This window comes from Pseudorasbora parva, chromosome 4, assembly GCF_024679245.1.
Source record: "Pseudorasbora parva isolate DD20220531a chromosome 4, ASM2467924v1, whole genome shotgun sequence".
Taxonomy (NCBI): Eukaryota; Metazoa; Chordata; class Actinopteri; order Cypriniformes; family Gobionidae; genus Pseudorasbora; species Pseudorasbora parva.
Genome location: NC_090175.1, coordinates 1571089 through 1597807, shown reverse-complemented (window position 1 = coordinate 1597807; position 26719 = coordinate 1571089). Strand labels below are relative to the sequence as shown.

Sequence of the window (26719 nt, the reverse complement as noted above, 5' to 3'; positions counted from 1 at the left end):
GTTTGTACAGTCAAAGGTAGACACTGCTATTTTTTTGAACACACCCCTTTCAACTAATTGCCCAATTGCACAGCCTTAAGAGCGTGCATATCATGAATGCTGGGTCTTGTTTGTTTTCTGAGAATCTACTGAACCTACTGGTAACTTGTTTGCCACGTAGCAATAAAAAATATACTTGATTATTCTGGTTAGTCACATTGTACTGCTATTATTTTGAACAAGACTGTACCATGATTTAATAATTTACGCAGTTAACAGAGGAAAGGACACCCAAAACCTTAATTCTTATTTTTTTCTTCTTCTGAGAAACACTGTAATGTTTCTTCAAAGGTCTAAGCCACACGTTTGATCTTCATGATGATGGATTTCACAATGACATTCCAAGTGTTCCTCCAGTGGTACCAAACAACACCATTGCCATAACTGGTGGGATCTTCTCCCCGTAAATACAGACCATTGGGGTTTGCAATTTGACAGTAGCCATACCAAAATGCCCCGCGAAATATTTTGGCACAGTTCCTCGCCGCAGTGTCTTGGTCTTTGTCAAAGGTGGAGAACTTCATACCATTATGGTAGGCCAAAAAGTCGCCTGCAGAGAAGAAGAATACCATTGAGAATATTAACATCATATTTAGATGAAAAATATTTCAGTGAAATTACAAAAACAATTTATTAGTGTATGAACAACAGCACTAAAGTGAAAGTATGAAAGTGTCGTACCTGCTCCTCCATTCTTGAACCCTGAAACTTGCAGTCTATACCCGTCAGTTTCAGGACCCACAGAGAAGGTCGAGTACTGAGCAAAACCTTTCCCTCCAGTTAAGTCCTCCAGATCCACTTTCAGCATGTACTTCCTGTTACGTGTCAGCTGGTGCATGTTCTCCAGCCCTGTTCACACACACACACACACACACACACACACACACACACATGAAGAACATGTTCCACCAAACACTGGACATGTACATCAACACTTCCATCAAACCTTTTCTTGACACCAAATAGCTTTTTTTGTAACTCAAACATACAAAAAATGACATCAATGTGAGGTCTTACCCAGCCAGTATTTCGCCTTCAGTTGCTCCGAATCCTCTCTTGTACTCTTCCCACCCCCGATAGAAATCCACACTGCCGTCCATTCTCCTCTGAATCACCTGTGATGGGTTTATATAGAATATATGATTCATAATGTGTGTTCTGATGTGTGTGTAATGATCTAAAGTCACATTCGTACCGTCCATCCTCCGTTGTCTTCATCTTTCCCATCTGAGACCATGTGACAGTAAACCCAGAGAGGAACACCCCCTGTTATATAGATGGAGTAAATCCCACTGACTGTTTCTCCTGCTTTATAAAGGTCAGAACAATCGGCCGGCTTGAATCCATCAGGAACAGACACAACAGACGCCGTGAAAACAGAGATCAGAGCCGCGACAAACACCGTCATCTGGAGAGACACATGACTGATCAAGATCCTCGTTTATCATCGAATCACACTGACATTATAATTAAAGTGAAAACAGCCGCTGTAAATGTGATTGAACTTACCGGCATCATCTCAATCTCTTCTCAGATCAGATTTATCAATGTTTTCTTTCTTAAATCTGGAAGAAAGCAAGCCAAATAAGTCACCAGATTATTGTTGTTGTGGTCATGTTTCTGAATCACTGTTGTAGAAATGTCTCAGTATTCTGTGAGGTGAAAGATGAAGAAACAGTAACTCACCGTTTGTGTTGTGGCTTGTGTTGTTCAGTCTGACACACACTCTTTATGCATCTGGCAGATTCTTATGCTCCTCCTTTGTGTTGAAGAACAAATTTATATTGCAAAACCCTTCATTCTTGTGACATAGAACGCTAGAATGTTAATGAACGCTAACTCCTTTCTTTATTTATTTATTGCTTTTTGCTTTTATTTTGACAGGACAGTGAAGCAGCAGGAAAGTACAGCATCAACACACCTCTGACATGATGACAGAATGATCATGTAATTTGGGTTCAATGATCATAGAAACATGGGTAACACTTTACATTAGGGCTGCACTAATATGCATTAATTAATGCTGAACTAATGCACAGATAATCATGAGTTAATGTATGCCTCATGAAGAACTAACACATTTACTTAATGATTACTGCATCAGCAACTAAGGAACATTCATCATGATTAATAGATTAAGTAATATATGAATTGCTATTAATGAAATATTACATCATATTGTAACGAAACTGCTGAGACAGAAGGTTGGTTGAAGATCCAAACGCAGTATTTATTGAAGGGTAATCCAAAGTCGTAGTCAATAGAACAGGTAAAAGGTCATAACAGGAATTCAGTCCGAAAAGGCAAACAAAACAGAAGGAACAGGCAAAAGGGTAATCCACGGAGAAGGCAAGAAATCAAAGACCAAGATACATGAAATCAGGGAAACGCTCAGAAATGCAGTTGTGACACTAAACAAGACTTCGCAATGAATGACAGAGTGAACAAGGTATATATAGGCAGAGGTAATGAGGTGATGAGACACAGGTGTAAACAGTGAGTGCTAATGAGTCCAAGGATTATGGGTAATGTAGTTTGTGATGGAATGATTGTCCGGGGTGGAGTGCCCTCTGGTGGTGATCACGGGCACTCACACTGATGAATTGTGACATAGCCCCCCCCTCAAAGGAGCGGCTTCCAGACGCTCCTAAAATTGTCCAGGAGGGAGGTGGAGCGGAGGCGGACACAGGGGTGGGATGGAGGGCCAGGCCCATGTAGTGGAAGAGAGCCTGGAGGTTCAGGCAGAGCAGGAGGCCAGAATGGAGCTGGCCCGGCAGATGACCAGGGTGGCGCAGTCCTGGCAGATGACCAGGGTGGCGCAGGCGACCAGAGCGGAGCCGGCGGTCTTGAAGACCCCCAAGGCGGAGCAAACGACCACCACAGTAAAGCAAACGGTCTTGAAGCCCCCCACGGCGGAGCAGACGACCACCACAGTAGAGCAGACGGTCTTGAAGCCCCCCAGGGCGGAGCAGACGACCACCACAGCAGCGCAGGCGGTCTTGAAGACCCCCACGGCGGAGCAGACGACCAGTCAGGCAGCGCAGGCGGTCTTGAAGACTCCCACGGCGGAGCAGACGACCACTACAGCAGCGCAGGCGGTCTTGAAGACTCCCACGGCGGAGCAGACGACCACTACAGCAGCGCAGGTGGTCTTGAAGACCCCCACGGCGGAGCAGACGACCACCACAACAGAGCAGACGGGCTTGAAGACCCCCACGGCGGAGCAGATGACCACCACAGCAGCGCAGGTGAGGTTGAAGACCCCCACGGCAGAGCAGGTGGTCCAGCCAGAGTCTTCTCTGGACTCGGGGCAGGAGTCGGAGTCCTCTCTGGACTCGGGGCAGGAGCCGGAGCCCTCTCTGGACTCGGGGCACGGGCCGGAGCCCTCGCTGGACTCGGGGCACGGGCCGGAGCCCTCGCTGGACTCGGGGCACGGGCCGGAGCCCTCGCTGGACTCGGGGCACGGGCCGGAGCCCTCGCTGGACTCGGGGCACGGGCCGGAGCCCTCTCTGGACTCGGGGCACGGGCCGGAGCCCTCTCTGGACTCGGGGCACGGGCCGGAGCCCTCTCTGGACTCGGGGCACGGGCCGGAACCCTCTCTGGACTCGCGGCACGGGCCGGAGCCCTCTCTGGACTCGCGGCACGGGCCGGAGCCCTCTCTGGACTCGCGGCACGGGCCGGAGCCCTCGCTGGACTCGGGGCACGGGCCGGAGCCCTCGCTGGACTCGGGGCACGGGCCGGAGCCCTCGCTGGACTCGGGGCACGGGCCGGAGCCCTCTCTGGACTCGGGGCACGGGCCGGAGCCCTCGCTGGACTCGGGGCACGGGCCGGAGCCCTCGCTGGACTCGGGGCACGGGCCGGAGCCCTCTCTGGACTCGGGGCACGGGCCGGAGCCCTCGCTGGACTCGGGGCACGGGCCGGAGCCCTCTCTGGACTTTGGTTAGTGGCTGGAGGTTCTGGAAGGTCCGCTGAGACGACACCCGGCTCTGGAAGGTCCGCTGAGACGACACCAGGCTCTGGAAGGTCCGCTGAGACGACACCAGGCTCTGGAAGGTCTGAGAGCGCAGAGGCCTGTGGGTTGGATGGCGCTGATCTAGGGATGCCACTTGAACGCACTGACATCAGCGGTGAGTCCTCCAGGCTGGATGCCAGTCTCACTTGCATTGGGACCACCTTACTGGTTTCATTTGTGCCGTTTATGACAACCCGGAACTCTGCATTGATGTCCATGATGCCTGAAGGTTCTGGAGTGGTGTCCATCTTGTCCAAAGACACAGCTTCGGCTGCCATTTTGTCAGAGGACACTGGTTCAGCGGCCATCTTGTCCGAGGACACAGGCTCGGCGGCCATCTTGTCCAAAGACACAGGTTCGGTGGCCATTTTGTTAGAGGAGACCGGCTCGGCGGATGCAGTGAAAATGTCACGATCCTCCTCCATGACACCCACTGTGAAAGCAGAGCCACTTACCTGAAGGGCATAATCAAGGAACTCACTCAGGGACCCTCGAGGACAATGACGGACGAGTTCGCTTTGTAACTGTTTGTTGAGTCCATGGCAAAAAAAGTAAATCAACATAAAGTCTGGGAGGTTGGTGAAGTTTGCAATGTTCAGAAAGTCTATGATGTGGTCCTCGAGTGAGTGAGTTCCCTGGCAGAGACGGACGAGACATACTGCTGGATCCATGGTGGCGAAGTCTTCTGTAACGAAACTGCTCTGAGACAGAAGGTTGGTTGAAGATCCAAACGCAGTATTTATTGAAGGGTAATCCAAAGTCGTAGTCAATAGAACAGGCAAAAGGTCATAACAGGAATTCAGTCCGAAAAGGCAAACAAAACAGAAGGAACAGGCAAAAGGGTAATCCACGGAGAAGGCAAGAAATCAAAGACCAAGATACATGAAACCAGGGAAACGCTCAGAAATGCAGTTGTGACACTAAACAAGACTTCGCAATGAATGACAGAGTGAACAAGGTATATATAGGCAGAGGTAATGAGGTGATGAGACACAGGTGTAAACAGTGAGTGCTAATGAGTCCAAGGATTATGGGTAATGTAGTTTGTGATGGAATGATTGTCCGGGGTGGAGTGCCCTCTGGTGGTGATCACGGGCACTCACACTGATGAATTGTGACACATATATCAATTCCCTAATAACATATTATATTAACTAATAATGTAAATGAATGTATTAATTACCACAATGGGCCAAAGCCATGCATTTCCTCCAGTTGTCTGCTTTAATTAATCATTAGCTGATGATTTATAAAGGTTTCATTATGTTATGACTTTACTTGTTGAGGCACATGACTATTAACTAATTGTTAAGTAATATGTAATTGTGGTTATAGGTTTTGAATTAGTTAATAGTCATGTGCCTCAACAAGTTAAGTCATAACATAATCTTACCTTTATAAATCATTAGCGAATGATTAATTAAAGCAGACAACTGCAAGTTGAAATGCATGGCTTTGGCCCATTTTGGTAATTAGCGCACTAATTTACATTATTAGTTAATATGTTATAAGCGAATTAAGACAATATGACAAATTTAACTAATAACACTTCATATATTACTTACTCTAGTAACCATAATTAATATTCATTAGTTGCTGATGCAGTAATCATTAATAAATGGTTTAGTTCTTCATTAGTCATATATAATGCATATTAGTGCACCCGTATCGTAAAGTGTTACCGAAACATCTGTAAAAATCACTGAGTCACTCTGATCTTCAACTGACCTTTTATCAGTAAGAGCATCTGTCATTTCAGTCACGCTTGCACTGCTCAATGTTGAAATACTAGCTGGAGATAAGTTACAGGATTAGCAATAGTTCTGTTTTTCAAAATGGAGCCTGTGTGTCTGTCCATTTGTGAAATTTAAGACCTAACCTCTGATGGAAATACAGATTGTATTACATATATTTAAATAGTTACATATTTTCAAATAGTTTGTTGTAAATCAATATCTCAGGAAATTGTTATGGGGTTTCAAAATATAGAATATGACTTACTAAACGTACTTGTCACAATTCAATGAGTCAATGAGTGCCCGTGATCACCACCAGAGGGCACTCCACCCCAGACTGTCACTCCATCACAAACTACATTACCCATAATCCTTTGCCCGGACTCATTAGCACTCAATGTTTACACCTGTGTCTCATCACCTCATTACCTCTGCCTATATAGCCTGGTTATCTCTGTCATTCATGGCGAAGTCTTCTGTTACGAACTGCTCTGAGACAGAGGAGTTGAAGATCCAAATGCAGTATTTATTGAAGGGTAATCCAAAGTCGTAGTCCATAAAGACTTGTTTAGTGTCACAACTGCATTTCTGAGCGTTTCCCTGGTTTCATGTATCTTGGGCTTTGTTTTCTTGCCTTCTCTGTGGATTAACCTTTAGCCTGTTCCTTCTGTTTTGTTTGCCTTTTCGGACTGCTTGCCTGTGTATGACCTTTTGGGTGTTTTATGGACTACGACTTTGAATTACCCTTCAATAAATACTGTTTGGATCTCCAACCTTCTGTCTCAGAGCAGTTCGTAACAGTACTTATGTGTCTAAACAGGACCTCGATTGTAGTGGACATCAGAACTATATAAAAACACTTAAAGCATGCAAATCATAAGGCGAAGCTCTCGATTGACCAGCCAATCTACGTTCCTACTCTCACCTATGGTCATGAGCTGTAGGTCATGTCCGAAAGGACAAGATCCCGGATACAGGCGGCCAAATAAGCCTTCCCACGGTTCGCGTGTCAAACTGCTATAATCACGTGACATTGGCGATCCAAATCATGAATCAATTCGCTGATTCATAACCGTTCGAATCTTTATTTGAGGATTGAACACAAACCCGGAAGAGAAGCCAATGCTGAATAAAGTCGTAGTTTTTGTTATTTTTGGACCCAAATGTATTTTGGATGCTTCAAGAGACTCTAATTAACCCACTGATGTCTCATATGGACTACTGTGATGATGTTTTTATTCCCTTTCTGGACATGGACAGTATAGTGTGCATACACTTGCATACGCTCTCGGACTAAATATAAAATATCTTAAACTGTGTGTGAAGATGAACGGAGGTCTTACGGGTGTGGAGCGACATTAGGGGGAGGAGTTAATGACAGAAGTTTCATTTTTGGGTGAACTAACCCTTTAAGCCAAATAAAGCACCTGGCCCAGTTGGGCTATAGGTTGGCATGTTAAAAGATTGTGCTTTTCAACTAACTGGTGTCTTTACCCAATTGTCCCAGCTCTTGTTAAATTGTAAGGTGGTACCAAATTTATGGAAAGAAACAAAGTCCCAGTACCTAAAATATCTAATGCCAATCAATTAAAAGATTTTAGACCGATAGCTCTAACGTCTATGTTGGGTAAATGTATGGAACGAGTATTAACAAGGCATATTTGGCACAATGTGGTTAAAGATTTGGAGCTCCTTCTATTTGCCGTTAGGGGAAAGAGGGGCACCGATTATTACTTTATGTGATTTTGTAGCTGAACATATTCAGTATTCTACAAATTACATTAGGATCTTATTTATAGATTTTAGTACAGCTTTTAATTTGATTTGGATTGATATTCTTTTGCAAAGATTAATTGATTTAGGAGTTAATGGTGATCTTATTTGGTGGATTAAAGACTTTCTTTTAAATCGTCCTCAAAGAGTAGCCGTTAATGATGTGGTGTCAGAAACAATCATTGTACATACACAGGAGTTCCACAAGGAACTATTTTATCAACTTTACTTATATTGTTTTACTTTTTAATGTATTTAAATATGCATATGGCACTTGTCAGCCGGTTGAGTAAAGCTGGAACAGAAGGGGATATGCTGTATTACAGTTAATTTGCTTCATAAGTGGTGTAAGCTGAGCCCACTGGAGGTAAATATGAGTAAAACCAAGGAACTGATTATTAGTGGAAATAGAGTAGATGTTACTGAAGGTTTAGAACCGTTGATGGATATCAAACAGAGATGGTTGGAGGTTTTAAATATTTAGGAACATTTATTGATAGAAATGTGACATTTGCTGAAAATGTTGGGTATGTCTTTAAAAAAGCAATGCAGAGATTATATCTTCTTAGGAGGTTACAACACCGTGGTGTCAATATGTTTCAGAGATGTTTTATAAGACTCTTGTCGAGAGTGTTATATGTTTTAATATGATTATGTGCTGTGAACGATTGTCAGTTTACAAAAAAAGCAAAAACTGTGCCGAGTAGCACAGCCACCAGCAGCAGTGTTTAAGCTATTTTTGTAGTGTAACAACAATACAATGTTATAAATGTACATTACTTGAAAAAAACGCCACAAAATTCAATATTTTTAAATGCTGATGTATTTGTGTGCTCAGAGCTGAATGTTCAGGATGGTTCCTCCAGTCTTCAGTGATCATGATCCTTCAGAAATCATTCTCAGATGAGGATTCATTAGGAGTGTTGGAGACAGTTCTGCTGGCTAATATATCTGAGGAATAAAAGGCTCAAAAGAACTGCATTTACTCAAAATAAAAACATATTTTCACATAATATAAATCTCCTTTACTATCAATTTTTATCGATTTAACACATCCTTACTGAATAAAATGTATTTATTTCAAAAAAGAAAGGAAAAAAATGACTGACCCCAAATGACTGACCAGTAGAGTATACTGTTGTTACAAAAGATTTCTATTTTTAAAACATTTGCTTCTTTTTTTATTTTACTTTTTATTCATCAAAGTACCCTAAAAAAAAGTATCACAGGTTATGAACTAATATTAATCATCAGACCTGTCTCCAACACTCCTAGTGAATCCTCATCTGAGAATGATTTCTGAAGGATCTTGATCACTGAAGACTGGAGGAACCATCCTGAACATTCAGCTCTGAGCACACAAATAAATCAGCATTTAAAGGAGAATACACTGAAAACCAATTATTTTAAATTGTAATAATATATCACAATATTACATTTTTTCTGTATTTTTGATCAAATAAATGCAGGCTTGAGCAGAAGAAACTTCTTTCAAAAACATTACAAATAGTAATGTGTCCAAACTTTTGGCCTGTACTGTAGGTCTGAAAACATAGTTATATGTATTTCTGTCAATCGTCCCCCCATATAATACCTTTAAAACAATGTTAACTGAGTGTAATTATTACACAAACCATCTAATTTATCTCATTAGTAGTATTTTAGAATTTTAAAACAGAAAATTTGTATAAAAAATGTTACCCAACTGATTTCAACATAATCGATTTCCGCCGCCATGTGTGCAATCTGAGTAGCTTTAGAAACCACCAGCAGCAGTGTTTAAGCTATTTGTGTAGTTTAACACAACAATATAATGTTATTAACGTACATTATATAAAAAAATGCCACAAAATTCACTATATTAATAACGTTCCTTACGGTCCATCGAGCGTGAGCGTGTGTGACGTGCGCGTCGTCCTCCCGCCAGAAAGGGCGCCAGAGTGCACGAGCTTCGCGCCGCCGCGGTCGGTGATGACGTGTACGCGTTCACGTGTCCCGGAAGTGAAGGTGCAGCTGGAAAGAGTTTTGGAAACAAGCTGGCGAGTAAATGTCAGTCGTTTGACGGGCCCGTGTAACGTTAAGTGACCGAGAGGCGGGTGTGTGTGAGTGTTTGTGTGTGTCTGAGGATGGGTCGCTCCGTCGCCGCGTGCGCGCTGCTGCTGTTAATCCTGGCCGTGTCCGTGAGTCGCGCGCGGATCCACCAGCTCAAACTCAAGGTCTCGCGCACTTATTTACGCATAAACATATCTCGCTAATCTGCTTTATTATCATCCTTTCTGCCTCTATGGCACACATTTTATGTTTCATCTCATGCCAGGGTTTATTCATGAAGATATGGCTTATTGTACCTACTTCCGTTATTTAGCTTTAGTTCAGCATTTGTTTGTCATATCTGATTATGTGTCTTGTTTATTTCATAAAATTATGAATTATTTTATCTATTTAATTTATGTATCTTATTTTTCTCTTTTATTTTAGCATTTGTTTCATATATCTGCTGTTTTGTTATTTAAGGATTAATTTCATCATACTCACTTTCTCACTTCCTGCTTCGCTACTGTTCGGACGCTCTTGCTTACTGCTCCACGCTTTGCTCTATCGCTTCTATATTTTATCTCATAATTTTAACTTCAGCAAATCAACACAGTGCTCTAACAGCAAAGCTTGACTTCAAGATAAAACTAGAAACTCTGTTGACTGGCTGGATTACTACAAAAAAGCGAAAACTTCATCCGACCAGCCTCTCGCTGCCATCAGCTTACATTCCGGAAGGGAAAACACAGCTGCCTACTATCGAAAGGATTAGAAAATGCCTCCTCTAGCTAAGGAATCTTCTTGCTGCACAAACTGCCACAGACTTTTACAAAGGATTGCAGTTCTTGAAACAAAGTTATTTGCGGAACCACCAAACCGGACGAATCACACAGCAGAGCTTCATCACGAACGTCCTCTGCACACAGCCGGTGAGTCCCATAAATTTAGTGCTACTCAACAGATAGAGAAACAAGTAACTGATCGACACACTAATCGATGGCACAAACAGGGGGCAAGACCCAAACACACTCGAGACATCAGATTGTCACGAGCTTCATATATTGCTGCCGTTGCATGCTCTACCCCAGACACAAGGATTGCAAACACTAGTTTCCGACCACCATCGATACATCTCGAAAACAGATTTGAAGTATTAATGAATGAGGCTGATGAATCCCCAAACGTGATGAATATGATCGAACACAGATTGCATCAGCCCGCAGCTAACACTAATGCTAACAGGCGCTCAAGGTCGAGCAGACAGCGGCCCTCAGCTCAGAGCGCAGCCGAGCCAAGGACTCTGATAGTGGGTGACTCTACAGTCAGAAACATTCGCAGCAGAGATACAACTACATGCTGCCTTCCACAAGCAACCATTTCTGATGTAAACAGGGAAATTGAGAACATTCTGATGAAACATAAGACTGCAAATCAACTTATAATTCATGTGGGGAAGAACGATATTCAGAGAGAGCAGTCAGAACTCATGAAGTCGGACTTCAATGAACTTTTTGAAACACTTAGAAAACTGAAAGTTCAGTCGTTCATCAGTGGACCACTGCCAGCAAGAGGAACAAATAGATTCTCAAGGTTGCTTGGGCTTAATACATGGCTGCAAAAAACCTGTAACATGAATGGAGTGAACTTCATTGATAACTTCAATCTCTTCTGGAGTCAGAGACAACTGTTTACATCAAATGGCCACCACCCAAACAAACTTGGTGCAAGAGTGCTAAAGGACAATATTTATTTTTCCCTTCATCATCCTTCAGCTGTGTGTTGTAACCCACTCAACCTGATACAGAGTATGGATGACCACAGGACTCCATTTCAGCTCCTGAATGGACACTCGGCTGACACATCCCACAAGGACAATGAGAACTCCACACAGCCACAACAATTGCTCATGGACACACTCCCAGCTGAGCCCTGCCCACAGAGCTCACTACAGACAGACTGTGAAGGATTAGAACTGCTCCAAGATTCAGCACCCAAAGATGACTTTCTTGAAAATGGACAGCAAAGCCAGGACAACATACTTCAACTTCCGATAACACCAGAGCAACAGCCCCTCTCACCGGACATGTCATTCCTCTCTCCAGCATCCTGTTCTTCTCAGAGAAAATGGAGGAACTGATTTTTGTTGGAACTAGACTATCACACTCAATTGCTGCGAGCCCCCAGATATCAACCAAAAAGCGTCGAGCCCCACAACCACCAAAGCCTGTGGGCCCAGCTCCCCCTCCTCCTGTGAGATTTCTTCGGTCACAACGCCCGGGCCCACACCCTCCTCCATCTGTTGTAGGTGAACCAAAAACAACTGATTCCAGCTCTCAGTGATGTGTTTTGGGTCCCCGCTATGATAACAGTACCTTTATCAAATGTTTACAAAACAAGTGGGAACCCAGTGTGCCTGCCTCTTTCTCTATCTCTGTTCTGTTACGTGAAAGAAAGTCTAAGGCCTTGTCAGGCCGTTTAACAAACCAATATAATCTGCTGCCTGTTACCTGTCAAACTAAGACTAATGTGGGTAAAAAAATTAATACTGTTAAGTTAGCACTTTTAAACATCTGTTCACTTAAGAACAAATCATTCCTAGTCAGCGACTTAATAACCACAAACAACCTTGATTTTTTGCTTCTAAATGAAACGTGGTTAGAAGAAAACTGTAGTGCAACAGTCCTCAATGAAGCAGCCCCTCCTAACTTTACTTTTATGAGTGTTTGCAGAGCAGTTAGGAGAGGTGGGGATGTTGCTGCTCTTTTTAAAGATTTCTATCAATGTAAGCAAGTATCATTTGGTGACTATTTGTCTCTAGAATATCTGGGTATTGTGTTAAAAGGTTCTCCACGCATCCTGCTTATCATTATTTACAGGCCTCCAAAGTACTCTCCTGCCTTTATTGAGGAATTTACAGAACTGTTATCAATAATTTCCTCAGAGTTTGACTGTTTTGCTATTGCTGGGGATTTTAACATTCACATAGACAATACTGAATCCAGTACAACAAAAGAGCTCATGACTGTTCTTAACACCTTTGATTTGACACAGCATGTAAATGGACCCACACACAATCGTGGACACACTCTAGATTTACTTATCAGTAAGGGTCTAAACATTTCATCGGTTGTTATTAAGGATGTGGCACTGTCTGATCATTTCTGTATTTTCTTTGACATATCAATCACTCCTGCCATTGAAGCTAGATCTGTCTCTGTCAAAAAGAGATGCTTAAATGAGAACACTAATGTGCTGTTTATGAAGGCTTTATCTCTAAAACCAAGCATATCTGCAGACTCTGTTGATTTTCTCCTTGACTCCTTTAACTCAAAAGTTAAGAGTGTAATGGATGATATTGCCCCTCTGAAAGTCAGGAAAAAGAGTGGCAAACAAAAGGCACCATGGAGAAACTCAACAGCAGTTCAAATAATGAAAAGACAATGCAGAAAATCTGAACGAAAGTGGCGGAAGACAAAACTTGTAGTCCATTATAACATCTATAAAGACAGCCTTCATGCTTTCAATGTTGAACTAGGCAAAGCTAGACAGACCTTCTTCTCAAATATTATAAACAAACACATAAACAACACGCGCACTCTTTTTGCTACTGTAGACAGACTAACAAACCCCCCGAGTCACATTCCCAGAGAAATGCTCTCAGACAGTAAATGCAGTGAGTTTGCTTCCTTCTTCTCAGAGAAAATCAAAAATATCAGAAAGGCGATCAGCACATCCTCTAGTTGCTCTGGGGTCAGTCAGATCAGACCAAACCCTCGGAAAATTACTATGTCTGATTTCGAAAGAATTGACGGTAAAATTTTAGAAGACACAGTACAGCATCTTAAAACATCAACCTGCACCCTTGACGCACTCCCCACTTCTTTTTTCAAAAGTGTGTTTAACTGTTTAGAAGCAGATCTCCTAGAAGTGGTGAACTCCTCACTTCTCTACGGGACTTTTCCAACCGCCCTTAAAACTGCAATAGTTAAGCCTCTTCTGAAAAAGAGAAATCTAGATAACTCCATACTGAGCAACTACAGACCAATCTCAAATCTCCCCTTCATAGGCAAAATCATCGAAAAAGTTGTTTTCAATCAACTAAACAAATTCTTAAACTCAAACGGATTCTTTGACAATTTTCAATCTGGTTTCCGACCGCATCACAGCACAGAGACAGCGCTCATAAAGATTATAAATGATATTCGCTTAAATACTGATACAGGCAAAACATCAATTCTGGTTCTACTCGATCTCAGTGCTGCATTCGACACTGTTGACCACAACATACTTCTAGACAGGCTGGAAAACTGGGTCGGGCTTTCTGGGATGGTCCTCAGATGGTTCAGATCATACTTAAAAGAGAGAGGTTATTATGTGAGTATAGGAGACCATAAGTCTGAGTGGACGTCCATGACATGCGGAGTCCCACAAGGGTCAATTCTAGCACCTCTCCTGTTTAACCTGTATATGCTGCCACTGAGCCAAATAATGAAAAAGAACAATACTGCTTACCACAGCTATGCTGATGACACCCAGCTCTACTTAGCACTGTCACCTAATGACTACAGCCCCATTGACTCCCTGTGCAAATGCATTGATGAAGTTAACAACTGGATGTGCCAAAACTATCTTCAGTTAAACAAAGACAAAACTGAAATCATTACATTTGGAAACAAAGATGAAATTCTCAAGGTGAACGCATATCTTGGAGTCAGACCTGAGTTTCAGTAGTCATGTCAAAGCAATAACTAAATCAGCATACTATCATCTGAAAAATATTGCAAGGATTAGATGTTTTGTCTCCAGGCAAGACTTAGAGAAACTCGTTCATGCTTTCATCACCAGTAGGGTGGACTATTGTAATGGCCTTCTCACTGGCCTTCCCAAAAAGACCATTAGACAGCTGCAGCTCATACAGAACGCTGCTGCCAGGATTCTGAGCAGAACCAGAAAATATGACCATATCACACCAGTCCTCAGGTCTTTACACTGGCTTCCAGTTACATCTAGGATCAATTTTAAAGTACTATTACTTGTTTATAAATCACTCAATGACCTCTGACCTCATTACATCGCAGATATGCTGATTAAATACAAACCCAACAGATCACTCAGATCAGCAGGATCAAGTCAGTTAGAAATACCAAGAGTTCACTCAAAGCAAGGAGAGTCTGCCTTTAGCTATTATGCCAGCCGTAGTTGGAACCAGCTTCCTGAACAGATCAGATGTGCTCCAACAGTAGCCACATTCAAATCCAGACTCAAAACACATCTGTTCAGCTGTGCGTTTACTGAATGAGCTCTGAGCACTGTATGTCCGACTGATTGCACCCTATCTTATCTTATCTTATCTTATCTTATCTATGCATCATTTTTTAAATAATTTTTTATAACTGTTTTAGTTTACCTGTTCTTTTCTTTGGTTATCATCATTTTATTACTTTTAATTCTCTTTACATTGTATTCTTTTTCTTATGCATTTTTTAGCCCTATTTTAATTCCTTTCCATGTAAAGCACTTTGAATTGCCATTGTGTATGAAATGTGCTATATATATAAACTTGCCTTGCCTTGCCTTACAATTATAGTTTTATTTTACCTATTTATAATTTACCTAATTTATTTAATTTTTTTCTATTATTTTTCTATCTTATTTTATCATTTGTGTCACATATCTGTTGTTTTATGTAATTTAATGATGATTATTCATAAAACTATAAATTATTTCACCTATTTAATTTATTTAGCTTATTTTTCTCTTATGTTATCATTTGTTGCATATGATATTTTGCTATTTAATGAAGAATTATTCATAAAATTATAGTTTTATTTTACCTATTTATTTTTTACCTCATTTATTTAGCTTATTTAAATATTTGTTTCTGTTTTATTTTAGTATTTATGTCACACATCTGAGGTTTTATGTTATTAAATGATGAATTATTAATAAAATGATGACTTAATTTTCCTATTTAATTTATTTAGCTTATTTTTATCATTTATTTTAGCTTTTGTTTCATATATCTGATGCTTAATGTAATTTAATTGTGAATTATTCATAAAATTAGGAATTTTACCTATTTAATGATTTACCTAATATATTTAGCTAATCTTTATCTTTTATGGTTGTCATTTATTTGTCATATCTGATGATTTGTCTTTTTTAAGGATGAATTATTTTTCTCTTTTATCATTTTTATCATTTATAATCATATATCGGATGTTTTGTAATAATGTTTTCCTCATGAAATGATTATTGAATCATATTTTCCCTCATGAACCGTCTCTTGTCCCTCAGAACGAGACGCGGTTTGTCGTCCATCTGAACACCTTCGGTTATTTCGCTAACGGCACACTGGACGTCGACGTGGTGTCTCTGACTCTGCCGTCGGGGAAGGGCGAATCCCCGGTAAGCGCCCGTCCTGCCATCGGGTGTGTGTGTGTGTGTGTGTGTGTGTGTGTGTGTGTGGTCTCTCATCAGGACGCTTGTCTGTGTTGCAGGTGGGCTTTAGTTTGGCTCGGTCTCGAGTGAACGGGGTCCTGCCCTACACCGTGAGTATCTGCACGCCTCTCTCTCTCTGGTCGGTCCTTGTGTTTCTGATCTGACTGTGTGTGTGTGTGTGTGTGTGTGTCCTCCCTAAGGGTGAGGAGAACGAGGTGTGCACACTGAAGGACGATAAGCCGGATGACCAGTCCATCCTCTTTATCATCGACACAGAGACCCTCAGGTGAGGAGACTCTGGCCTAACCGTCTCTCGAAGTTCAAAGAAATGAACACTGAGGGTGTGATTATGATTGTGGATGATTGTAAATTATGGTTATGATTGTGAATGATTATGATTGTGATGGGATTATGGTTGTGAATGATTGTGATGGGATTATGGTTGTGAATGATTATGGTTGTGAATTATTGTGATGGGATTATGGTTGTGAATGATTATGGTTGTGAATGATTATGGTTGTGAATGATTGTGATGGGATTATGATTGTGAATGATTGTGATGGGATTATGATTGTGAATGATTATGGTTGTGAAGGATTGTGATGGGATTTATCATCAACGTCCACCTCCTCAGAGTTGGATAGTTGGAGCACCGGTGACACGCCCGGGGAGGAAGAAACCGCAGGGCGGGCTTCCAGACCCCAAGACGAGGCACTGGATCTCACAGGTGAGGGCTGAGATAAGGCTGGGCCCATCTCAAACCCCTCTGTGAGATCCATTTGTGAACCCCACGACTGAAGCCGGCGCTCTGCCTCAGCAACAGCAGGACCCGAGCCGCAGGGAACACGAGCCGAGGCACCCTTCTCGAAGAGGATGGGTAAGATTTCACAGTGTGTGTCTGTTTGTGTGGATGACGCAATCACACAGAGGCGTTCTAACAGCGTTTCAACGCAGCTCGAGTTCCCTGATAGGGAACATCTCTCACACACACACAAAACATATATACCCACCTACAGTAACGAATGTCTCTGAACTTTGACTAACATTCTGGCAACATGTTTTCAAAGTTATGAAAACATTCTTCCAGTAATGTTAGTAGAAAGTTTGTTCAAAGTTATATAGTCTTTAGTAATGTTCTCACACAATAAGCACAGAAACATTATTTAAACATAGCTTAAGAAATCTTTTATCCTAAAATGTTGTCGTTGTCTTTTTAAATGTTAATACTTTTTCTGGAATGCTCAGAGAGAACATTTAAAAGTAACATTCTCATGTTTGCAATTTGATACCGTTGAATGTTTCCTTAACTCGTACATTACCAATAAACATTTAAAAAAACTGTTTGGAGAACAATAAAAAACTATGTTTCTATAACATAATGAAAACATTTGACTAACGTTCCTAGAACAATTTTTTGTTAGTTGGGTATAGACTAAAATAGTGAATCTGGGTCCTCTTGCATAATCAATGAGAATTACACTGTATGTGTCAGCAGAAGACCGCTAGATGATGCTGGATGAGATGTAAAACAGACTTTTGCTGGCAAATAAACAGAGATATCTGTGTTAAAGGAACACTCCACTTTTTTGGAAAATATGCTCATTTTCCAAGTCCCTCAGAGTTAAACAGTTGAGGTTTACCCTTTTTGAATCCATTCAGCCGATCTCGGTATCTGGCGGTAGCACTTTTAGCATAGCTTAGCATACATCAAGCTATGGGTCCATTAGCATCAGTGATCAAAAAAATGACCAAAGACTTTCAATATTTTTCCTATTTAAAACTTGACTCTTCTACAGCTACATCGTGTACTAAGACCAACGAAAAATGAAGTTTCTATTTTTTAGACCGTTATAGCTAGGAACTACTTTCTCATTCCGGTGTAGGAACTTTGCGGCCGTCATGGTATGATATTGCACAGCGCCTGAAAATAGGCAAACTTTTGTCAGCATAAACAGCGTGAAGATCTGCTTGCTCAGAGAGCGTGCGTAGTAACCATGGAGATGTTTGTGAGAGACGATTCAGAAGATATTTACTTTGGTGCAGATCCTGAACCGTATCTATTTGAACCGGAATAACAGTCACACTGAAGACGAGCTTTTGAGATGTGAAAGAGAAAGTGTGGCTGAACAGACTCGGGCAGAAGCGACGAGGAGAGCCGATTCAAACTGGTGAGTCAGAGAAGAGTCAAAATTCAAGGAAAAGTGCTGGTCTGATATGGATTCGGTCTGCCGACCTTTTGATTTTGACTATGGTAATATGTGAATGAAATATGCTAAGACTGTTTATTATGAAGACAGAGAGAGTGTGCGCACTCTGTTGTTTTTCTCTGTCACTCAGTTAACATGCGCCCAGTCATCTCACTCATAAACCACAAAAAACTGATCAAATAAGGCTTTAACAGGACAGACATTTTTTTGGTGGCTGCCAAAAAAATGTCAATGCATGAAGTCTAAGAGACTTGGAAAATGAGCATATTTTCAAAAAAGTGGAGTGTTCCTTTACACATTGTTCGTTCACATATAGGATTGTATTTATAGGGAAAGTGAATCAGTTCATGAGCAGTTGAACTGAATTCCTCATTTACTGTTTCTGACGTCTATTCTGGAGATGAACAAATCCACATCAACACATAATGCCTTTCAATGCTGAACTTTATTAGAGTTTATTGTTGATTCGTTTCAGTTGTAGATTTAAAGAAGTGACCCACACCAAAGAGAAGATAACTGATAAGGGTATATAAAACAACAGCCATATATCATAGGTCACCATATATACCATGATCTACTGAGTTACTCAGTTAACAGAGGAAAGGACACCCAAAACTTTCTGAGAAACACTGTAATGTTTCTTCAAAGGTCTAAGCCACACGTTTGATCTTCATTCTGATGGATTTCATACTGACAGTGTAACTGTTCTTCCAGGTGTACCAAACATTTCCAGTGGCGTTATGGGTGGTAACTTCTCCCCATAAATACACACCGTTGGGGTTTGTACTGTGACAGGCTTTGTACCAAAATGCCCCGATATACTGTTTAGCACAGTTCCCCACCTCGGGGTCTTGGTCTTTGTCAAAGGTGGTGAACTTCATACCATTATGGTAGGCCAAAGAGTCGCCTGCAGAGAAGAGGAGCATCATTGAGGACATCAGTTCCACATTTACTAAGTGTGATTTATTTTTCAATGTAAATGAAAGTGTCGTACCTGCTCCTCCATCAGTAAACCCTGAAACTTGCAGTCTATACCCGTCAGTTTCAGGACCCACAGAGAAGGTCGAGTACTGAGCAAAACCTGTCCTTCCATCAAAGTCCTCCAGATCCACTCTCAGCATGTACTTCCTGTTACGTGTCAGCTGGTGCATGTTCTCCAGCCCTGTTCACACACACACACACACACACACACACACACACACACACACACACACACACACACACACACACACACACACACACACACACACACACACACACACACACAAAGAACATGTTCAACCAAACACATGATCATCCCCATATGAAAAAAACCTATATGGTTCATATATAGCGACCATATATGTTCCTTACTTAAATCAGTCAGAATTATCTTATATGTTTAATGTAAGTCCCATATATGTCATACACAAAATCAGACCGTTTATGGCCCATTTCATACTAAAAAGCACACAGAAAACTTTTGGGTCATGTATAAATCCTGCAAAAATCTTATATGAGTTTTACATGTAAACAGTATGCAATGGTATATGGTATTAGTAGAAAATACATGATATTCATATACAAATCATATAAAGTTCTCATACTGAATCATATGCTAGTCATATTAAAGTCATATAGGATTTATTTATATTTTGTGTCATTTGTTTATATGCTTTTTATACAGATTTCATATTTTTTTAATAGGGAAATGGTGTGTTAGCTCTTCAAGTTTATATAATATACATATAAACTACATATAATAATCATATATGATTTCAGTCAATATTACAACATCTCTGCATATACTAACCATATATGATATCAGTCAATATTACAACATCTCTGCATATACTAACCATATATGATTTCAGTCAATATTACACATCTCTGCATATACTAACCATATATGATTTCAGTCAATATTACAACATCTCTGCATATACTAACCATATATGATATCAGTCAATATTACAACATCTCTGCATATACTAACCATATATGATTTCAGTCAATATTACACATCTCTGCATATACTAACCATATATGATTTCAGTCAATATTACACATCTCTGCATATACTAACCATATATGATATCAGTCAATATCACACATCTCTGCATATACTAACCATATATGATTTCAGTCAATATTACACATCTCTGCATATACTAACCATATATGATATCAGTCAATATCACACATCTCTGCATATACTAACCATATATGATTTCAGTCAATATTACACATCTCTGCATATACTAACCATATATGATATCAGTCAATATCACACATCTCTGCATATACTAACCATATATGATATCAGTCAATATCACACATCTCTGCATATACTAACCATATATGATATCAGTCAATATTACACATCTCTGCATATACTAACCATATATGATATCAGTCAATATCACACATCTCTGCATATACTAACCATATATGATATCAGTCAATATAACACATCTCTGCATATACTAACCATATATGATATCAGTCAATATAACACATCTCTGCATATACTAACCATATATGATATCAGTCAATATTACACATCTCTGCATATACTAACCATATATGATATCAGTCAATATCACACATCTCTGCATATACTAACCATATATGATATCAGTCAATATAACACATCTCTGCATATACTAACCATATATGATATCAGTCAATATCACACATCTCTGCATATACTAACCATATATGATTTCAGTCAATATTACACATCTCTGCATATACTAACCATATATGATATCAGTCAATATCACACATCTCTGCATATACTAACCATATATGATTTCAGTCAATATTACACATCTCTGCATATACTAACCATATATGATTTCAGTCAATATTACACATCTCTGCATATACTAACCATATATGATATCAGTCAATATCACACATCTCTGCATATACTAACCATATATGATATCAGTCAATATTACACATCTCTGCATATACTAACCATATATGATTTCAGTCAATATTACACATCTCTGCATATACTAACCATATATGATATCAGTCAATGACATACACAAATTTGTGGAAACACTTTTATTTCAACACAAAATGAAATAATCAAATTATTCTCCACATGAGTCATTTACAATTCCAACTTGATAGCAAACTGAACTTTGCTCAGGAAAAAAACAAAACCCAAAAAACAACAACAGAATACACTGAACACAGCGTCATGGCCATCAATCAAAGATAATGAATGGATTAGTTCACCCCAAAATAAAAATTGACTTATCATTTACTCACCCCCATCTCATCCAAGATGTTCATGTCTTTATTTCTTCAGTGGAAAAGAAATTAAGTTTATTGAAGAAAACATTCCAGGATTGTTCATCATATAATGCTTTTCAGTTACAACCAAAATGTTGAAGGTCCAGATCAACGGCGTTTCAAAGGGCTTCATAGCCTCTGCGTGATCCCGGATGAGGAATAGGCTCTTATCTAGTCAAACGATCAGTCATTTAAAAAAATGAATATACATACATATAATATATATAAAAGAGAAGCGCTTGATTTTGTTCCCCAGAGAGACGTTGAAGCTTACGCTACTCCGACATCGCATCACTCAGGTCACTCTCTGGACGCAAGTCGTCTGCCATGAGCTGGTTATTTAAGTCAATAAGGTTATAAATATGGATATCTATATCAGTATCTATATCAATTACTATATTAACTTATTTCACATAGTAATTATAGTACACATATTAAAGCTTTATTTGTTGTGTTCTGAAAATAAATGAACGTCTTATGGGTTTGGAACGACATGAGGGTCATTTTAACAACATACATTTTTGGGTGAACTAAACGTTAAAAATGGACAAAGTTTAATAAATACTGTAATAATGTATTGCTCATTGTTAGTTCATGTTAGTTAATACATTACAATAAAGTCTCATTTGTTAACATTAGTTCAAGTCTTACAACTCAGAGTACATAAACGTCTTCAACACTTCCCGTTCAGAACTGAACCAGTCCTCATGGGATGAACCAGTCTGCTTCAGAACTGAACCAGTCCTCATGGGATGAACCAGTCTGCGGCTGAACTTGTTCTTCTTGCCTGGTCTTCAAATGTTTTCATAAAGATCTTTCTGTGGAAGAAAAAGAAAATCTTCTTGACCACTCCATTTACATACATGAATATTAAACACGTTTCATTATAATGTTTTTTTCAGTATAACAATATATTCTTATACAGTTACTTACTTTCTATTACAAACTTGTAATATTGTACATCATTTAGATTCATATATGTTGCAGTTACATGAATGCAAATGATAGAAGTTTATATTTTAGCTATATTTTAACTACATTAGAGCAATTGCAAACTCAAGTTCACTAAAACATTAACTCTTTTAAAGTGAATTGGCACAAAATAGACTATTAATGATGACAGAAGGAACATACCGGTAAACAAATCACATTACATTTATTCTGACTTTTGCTTTTCGTCGGTGTCACACAGCTTTCACTGTCACACACAATCGTTGTATGACGTTATCTATGCAAACCATGAGCTTTAGGGTTTAACTTAGTTACCAAATTACAGTTAAACAACTAGAATAGTCGTTTTTTACATTTGATCATTTAGCAGACGCTTTTATTCAAAGGGACTAACAAATGAGGAGACCAATCATATAGTTTAATAACTTTAGTACAAATATAAGCATTTTTCACTTGTTTTTGCACATTAAAGGGGGGGTGAAACACTCAGTTTCAGTCAATCTCATGTCAATCTTGAGTACCTATAGAGTAGTATTGCATCCTTCATATCTCCGAAAAGTCTTTAGTTTTATTATATTTATAAAAGAAATATGGGCTGTACCGAGACTTTCCGGAAAAAACCGAGCGCCTGGAGGCGTATCGAGTGGGCGGAGCTAAAGAATGACGAGCGGTGACGTCCTCAAGCGTGGAGAAACCCATCTATCTCAGCTAATACAGATAATGATCCACAATCAAATCTGAGGCTGAAATAAATTGAAGAGGAGAAGCAGCAGCAGCAGGACGTCCGTCTCTGTGGTATGGACTGTATTTAGTGGCCTGTCCACATTTGTGTGTGTTTACTCGCAGTGTTTACTCGCAGTGTATGAGGACATGATTCGGTTTATGGACTATTGTATGCGACTAGACCTTAGCAGGAGCAAGCAAAACGGTTTTGCACGTCAGAATACTGTAACGTTATACAGAGAACAGCAATGGAGTCTGTTAGCACATTTGACTGACGAAGCACGCGATCGTGTCGTTTACTGATGTTTACTCACGCGACGATAGCCGACAGCACAGACATCTGAAGCAGTTTAACTCACCGGCTGCTTCCAAAGCAGGACCGAACCTTTATCGCTGGGACCGCTCCGGCAGAAACACACTTCTTTGGTATGATTTGGTGAAGTCCTGTGACAGCAGTGACCGTGGAGATCCACTTTGCGACGCGACTGAAGCGATGTTGTGAAGCTTCCCGTCATTTCTGCGTTCAAATTGGTTCAAATGCAGCGCTGCCTTCCCAGAATGCTGTGCGGACGCGTTGATGGGCGTGCATTTCCTCTCTCGCTCTAGTCGCGCGCGCGCACCCTACCGGGAGAAGAACCCGTACGGCCCATACAAGGACCTTCCGCTCTATTAACGTCAAGCCGACCCATACTCGAAAAAAACTCGCCGAAACTTGTGAGAAACCGGAAGGAGTATTTTTAACACAGAAATACTCCATCAAACGTCCAACATTAGTTTCTGAAACTTTGTCTATGTTTAGGATGGGAATCCAAGTCTTTAACAGTGTAAAGCTCAGTATGCATGAAACAGCATTTCACCGCCCCTTTAAATACTTGTAACGTTAATTTAATTGTTGCACGTGCGCAGCATAATAAGGCTTAACGTTACCTGTACGTTACCTAACACTAAGGCTGTGGCACCGACATGATAACAGAAACGAACAATTTACAAATATTTTAGCAAATCTTGCCATTAAATAAGTTAACATTTGCATTGAGAACGACATGACAAACACAATTCTTACCTGGAGCTCTTCACTTCGCGGTCCCGCTGGGAGGCAATCATATCACGGAGACAACAAGAACCCGCGACTGATTTCCTCCTGGCCGCGGCGCGGTGACGCATGCGCAGTTTGCGATGACAGAACTAAGGCTATTTTTGAGTGTTTAATTATTATTTTTTAAATATTGCTGATATTACTGTTAACAAATAGTTTGTATGGGTAGAACATTACGAAACAAATATATGGGAATATACTGCAATTATATGCAAAACAGCCTATATTAAAGGAAATATAAAGGAATAAAGGAAACTAAAGCCTTTTTTAATATAGCTACTGCAATGTATGCATTGACTATATTTATAAAATATGGCTACATTTTAACACATACAATATTTAGTAATTAAGATATAAATAGTATTACATGTAATATCCATTAAGTTGTATCCTTTATTGTGTAGCCTTACTGTAGATTGAGTTTCCCATATTAATGTGAATGCATGTACACACACATAAACACTTTTACAGAATGAGTTACAACAAATTTCTACTTCCCATCATACTTTACTTCTGATTTAAATGTTAAAATTAATTGTTATTTCATGTGTTTTTGCTCAATTTAATAGAGGGAGATAGGTTGAAATAGTGGATATAGTGAGGTTGACTTTTGGCCAAAAAACAATAAAACTGTTACTTTTATTAAAAATAATGTCTGTGCACTTTTCAGCAGTTATAGCTCTTTGCTAAAGGAACATGCCGGTGTGCTTGACTTGTGTTATTGTTAACTGTATATGTGTGTGTGTGTGTGTGTGTGTGTGTGTGTGTGTGTGTGTGTGTGTGTATATATATATATATATATAAAACCCTTTGTAATTGTTAACATTTTCATAAGTAACTGCAATATAATAGCACTTTCTCAGTAACTTTAACGGACTACAGTTCCTTTTATTTTGTAATATATATTATTTTGTTCAATATAGTTTTGGGTATATCATCACATGCACATCAAATAAAATGACATACATTATGATATATAAGTAAATATATTGTGACATATTTTTCTAATTGAAAGCAGCAATTCCTCATGTATTATTAAATATATAAAACATATAACATATAAGAATCACACATGTTTTTAGCGAGACTTTTCCATATGGGTCCACACAAACAGACACACACTGTGAGATCTTACCCAGCCAGTATTCGCTCTGCACATTCCCAAATCCACTCTTGTACTCTTTCCACGGCTGATAGAAATTCACACTGCCGTCCATTCTCCTCTGAATCACCTGTGATGGGTTTATATAGAATACATGATTCATAATGTGTGTTCTGATGTGTGTTTAATGATCTAAAGTCACACTCGTACCGTCCATCCTCCGTTGTCTTCATCTTTCCCATCTGAGACCATGTGACAGTAAACCCAGAGAGGAACGTCCCCTGTTATATAGATGGAGTAAATCCCACTGACTGTTTGTCCTGCTTTATAAAGGTCAGAACAATCGGCCGGCTTGAATCCATCAGGAACAGACACAACAGACGCCGTGAAAACAGAGATCAGAGCCGCGATAAACACCGTCATCTGGAGAGACACACGACTGATCAAGATCCTCGTTTATCATCAAATCACACTGACATTATAATAAAAGTGAAAACAGCCGCTGTAAATGTGATTGAACTTACCGCCATCATCTCAATCTCTTCTCAGATCAGATTTATCAATGTTTTCTTTCTTAAATCTGGAAGAAAGCAAGCCAAAGAAGTCATCAGATTATTGTTGTTGTGGTCATGTTTCTGAATCACTGTTGTAGAAATGTCTCAGTATTCTGTGAGGTGAATGATGAAGAAACAGTAACTCACCGTTTGTGTTGTGGCTTGTGTTGTTCAGTCTGACACACACTCTTTATCTATCGGTCAGATTATTATGCTCCTCCTTTGTGTTGCAGAGGAAATTTATATTGCAAAATCCTTCATTCTTGTGACATAGTGTGTGTTAATGAACTAACTTGTTTCTTTCTTTATTTATTTATTGCTTTTTGCTTTTATTTTGACAGGACAGCGGAGAAGCAGGAAAGTACAGCATCAACACACCTCTGACATGATGACAGAATGATCATGTAATTTGGGTTCAATGATCATAGAAACATGGGTAACACTTTACAATAAGGCTGCACTAATATGCATTAATTAATGCTGAACTAATGCACAGATAATCATGAGTTAATGTATGCCTCATGAAGAACTAACACATTTACTTAATGATTACTGCATCAGCAACTAATGAACATTCATCATGATTAATAGATTAAGTAATATATGAATTGCTATTAATGAAATATTACTAATAACAAACAAATCAATTCCCTAATAACATATTATATTAACTAATAATGTAAATTAATGCGATAATTACCAAAATGGGCCAAAGCCATGCATTTCAACTTCTAGTTGTCTGCTTTAATTAATCATTAGC

The 26719-nt window shown here is 39.8% G+C and overlaps 2 protein-coding genes and 1 pseudogene across 2 annotated transcripts; 1 reads left to right on the top strand and 2 right to left on the bottom strand.

Moving 5' to 3' along the window:
- Positions 1-221: 221 nt before the first annotated feature.
- Positions 222-1447, bottom strand: LOC137072640 (microfibril-associated glycoprotein 4-like; annotated as a pseudogene).
- An 8157-nt stretch (positions 1448-9604) lies between these two features.
- LOC137073698 (protein GPR107) lies at positions 9605-16325 on the top strand. Its single transcript, XM_067442403.1, has 4 exons — positions 9605-9776; positions 15892-16002; positions 16095-16145; positions 16236-16325. Exons 1-4 carry the CDS (start codon positions 9687-9689, stop codon positions 16323-16325), a joined length of 342 nt encoding a protein of 113 aa, XP_067298504.1. The 5' UTR covers positions 9605-9686.
- Positions 16326-18668: 2343 nt separating this feature from the next.
- LOC137072635 (microfibril-associated glycoprotein 4-like) lies at positions 18669-26140 on the bottom strand. The gene is made up of 6 exons (XM_067440517.1): positions 26107-26140; positions 25930-25985; positions 25616-25828; positions 25439-25535; positions 19237-19404; positions 18669-19149 (listed from the first exon to the last, which is right to left on the bottom strand). The coding sequence occupies exons 2-6, from the start codon at positions 25936-25938 to the stop codon at positions 18893-18895; spliced, it is 744 nt and encodes a 247-aa protein (XP_067296618.1). The 5' UTR covers positions 25939-25985; positions 26107-26140; the 3' UTR covers positions 18669-18892.
- Positions 26141-26719: the final 579 nt, after the last annotated feature.

What these genes read in the sequence shown, in the direction of transcription:
- LOC137073698 (XM_067442403.1), top strand. Translation starts at nt 9,687, where the DNA reads ATGGGTCGCTCCGTCGCCGCGTGCGCGCTGCTGCTGTTAATCCTGGCC. An exon ending in CGGGGAAGGGCGAATCCCCG is followed by an intron (nt 16,003 to 16,094) that starts GTAAGCGCCCGT and finishes TCTGTGTTGCAG; the next exon opens with GTGGGCTTTAGTTTGGCTCG. An exon ending in ACGGGGTCCTGCCCTACACC is followed by an intron (nt 16,146 to 16,235) that starts GTGAGTATCTGC and finishes GTCCTCCCTAAG; the next exon opens with GGTGAGGAGAACGAGGTGTG.
- LOC137072635 (XM_067440517.1), bottom strand. An exon ending in GCAGAGCGAATACTGGCTGG is followed by an intron (nt 19,405 to 25,438) that starts GTAAGATCTCAC and finishes GTGTGTGAACAG; the next exon opens with GGCTGGAGAACATGCACCAG. An exon ending in GTTTACTGATGGAGGAGCAG is followed by an intron (nt 19,150 to 19,236) that starts GTACGACACTTT and finishes TCTTCTCTGCAG; the next exon opens with GCGACTCTTTGGCCTACCAT.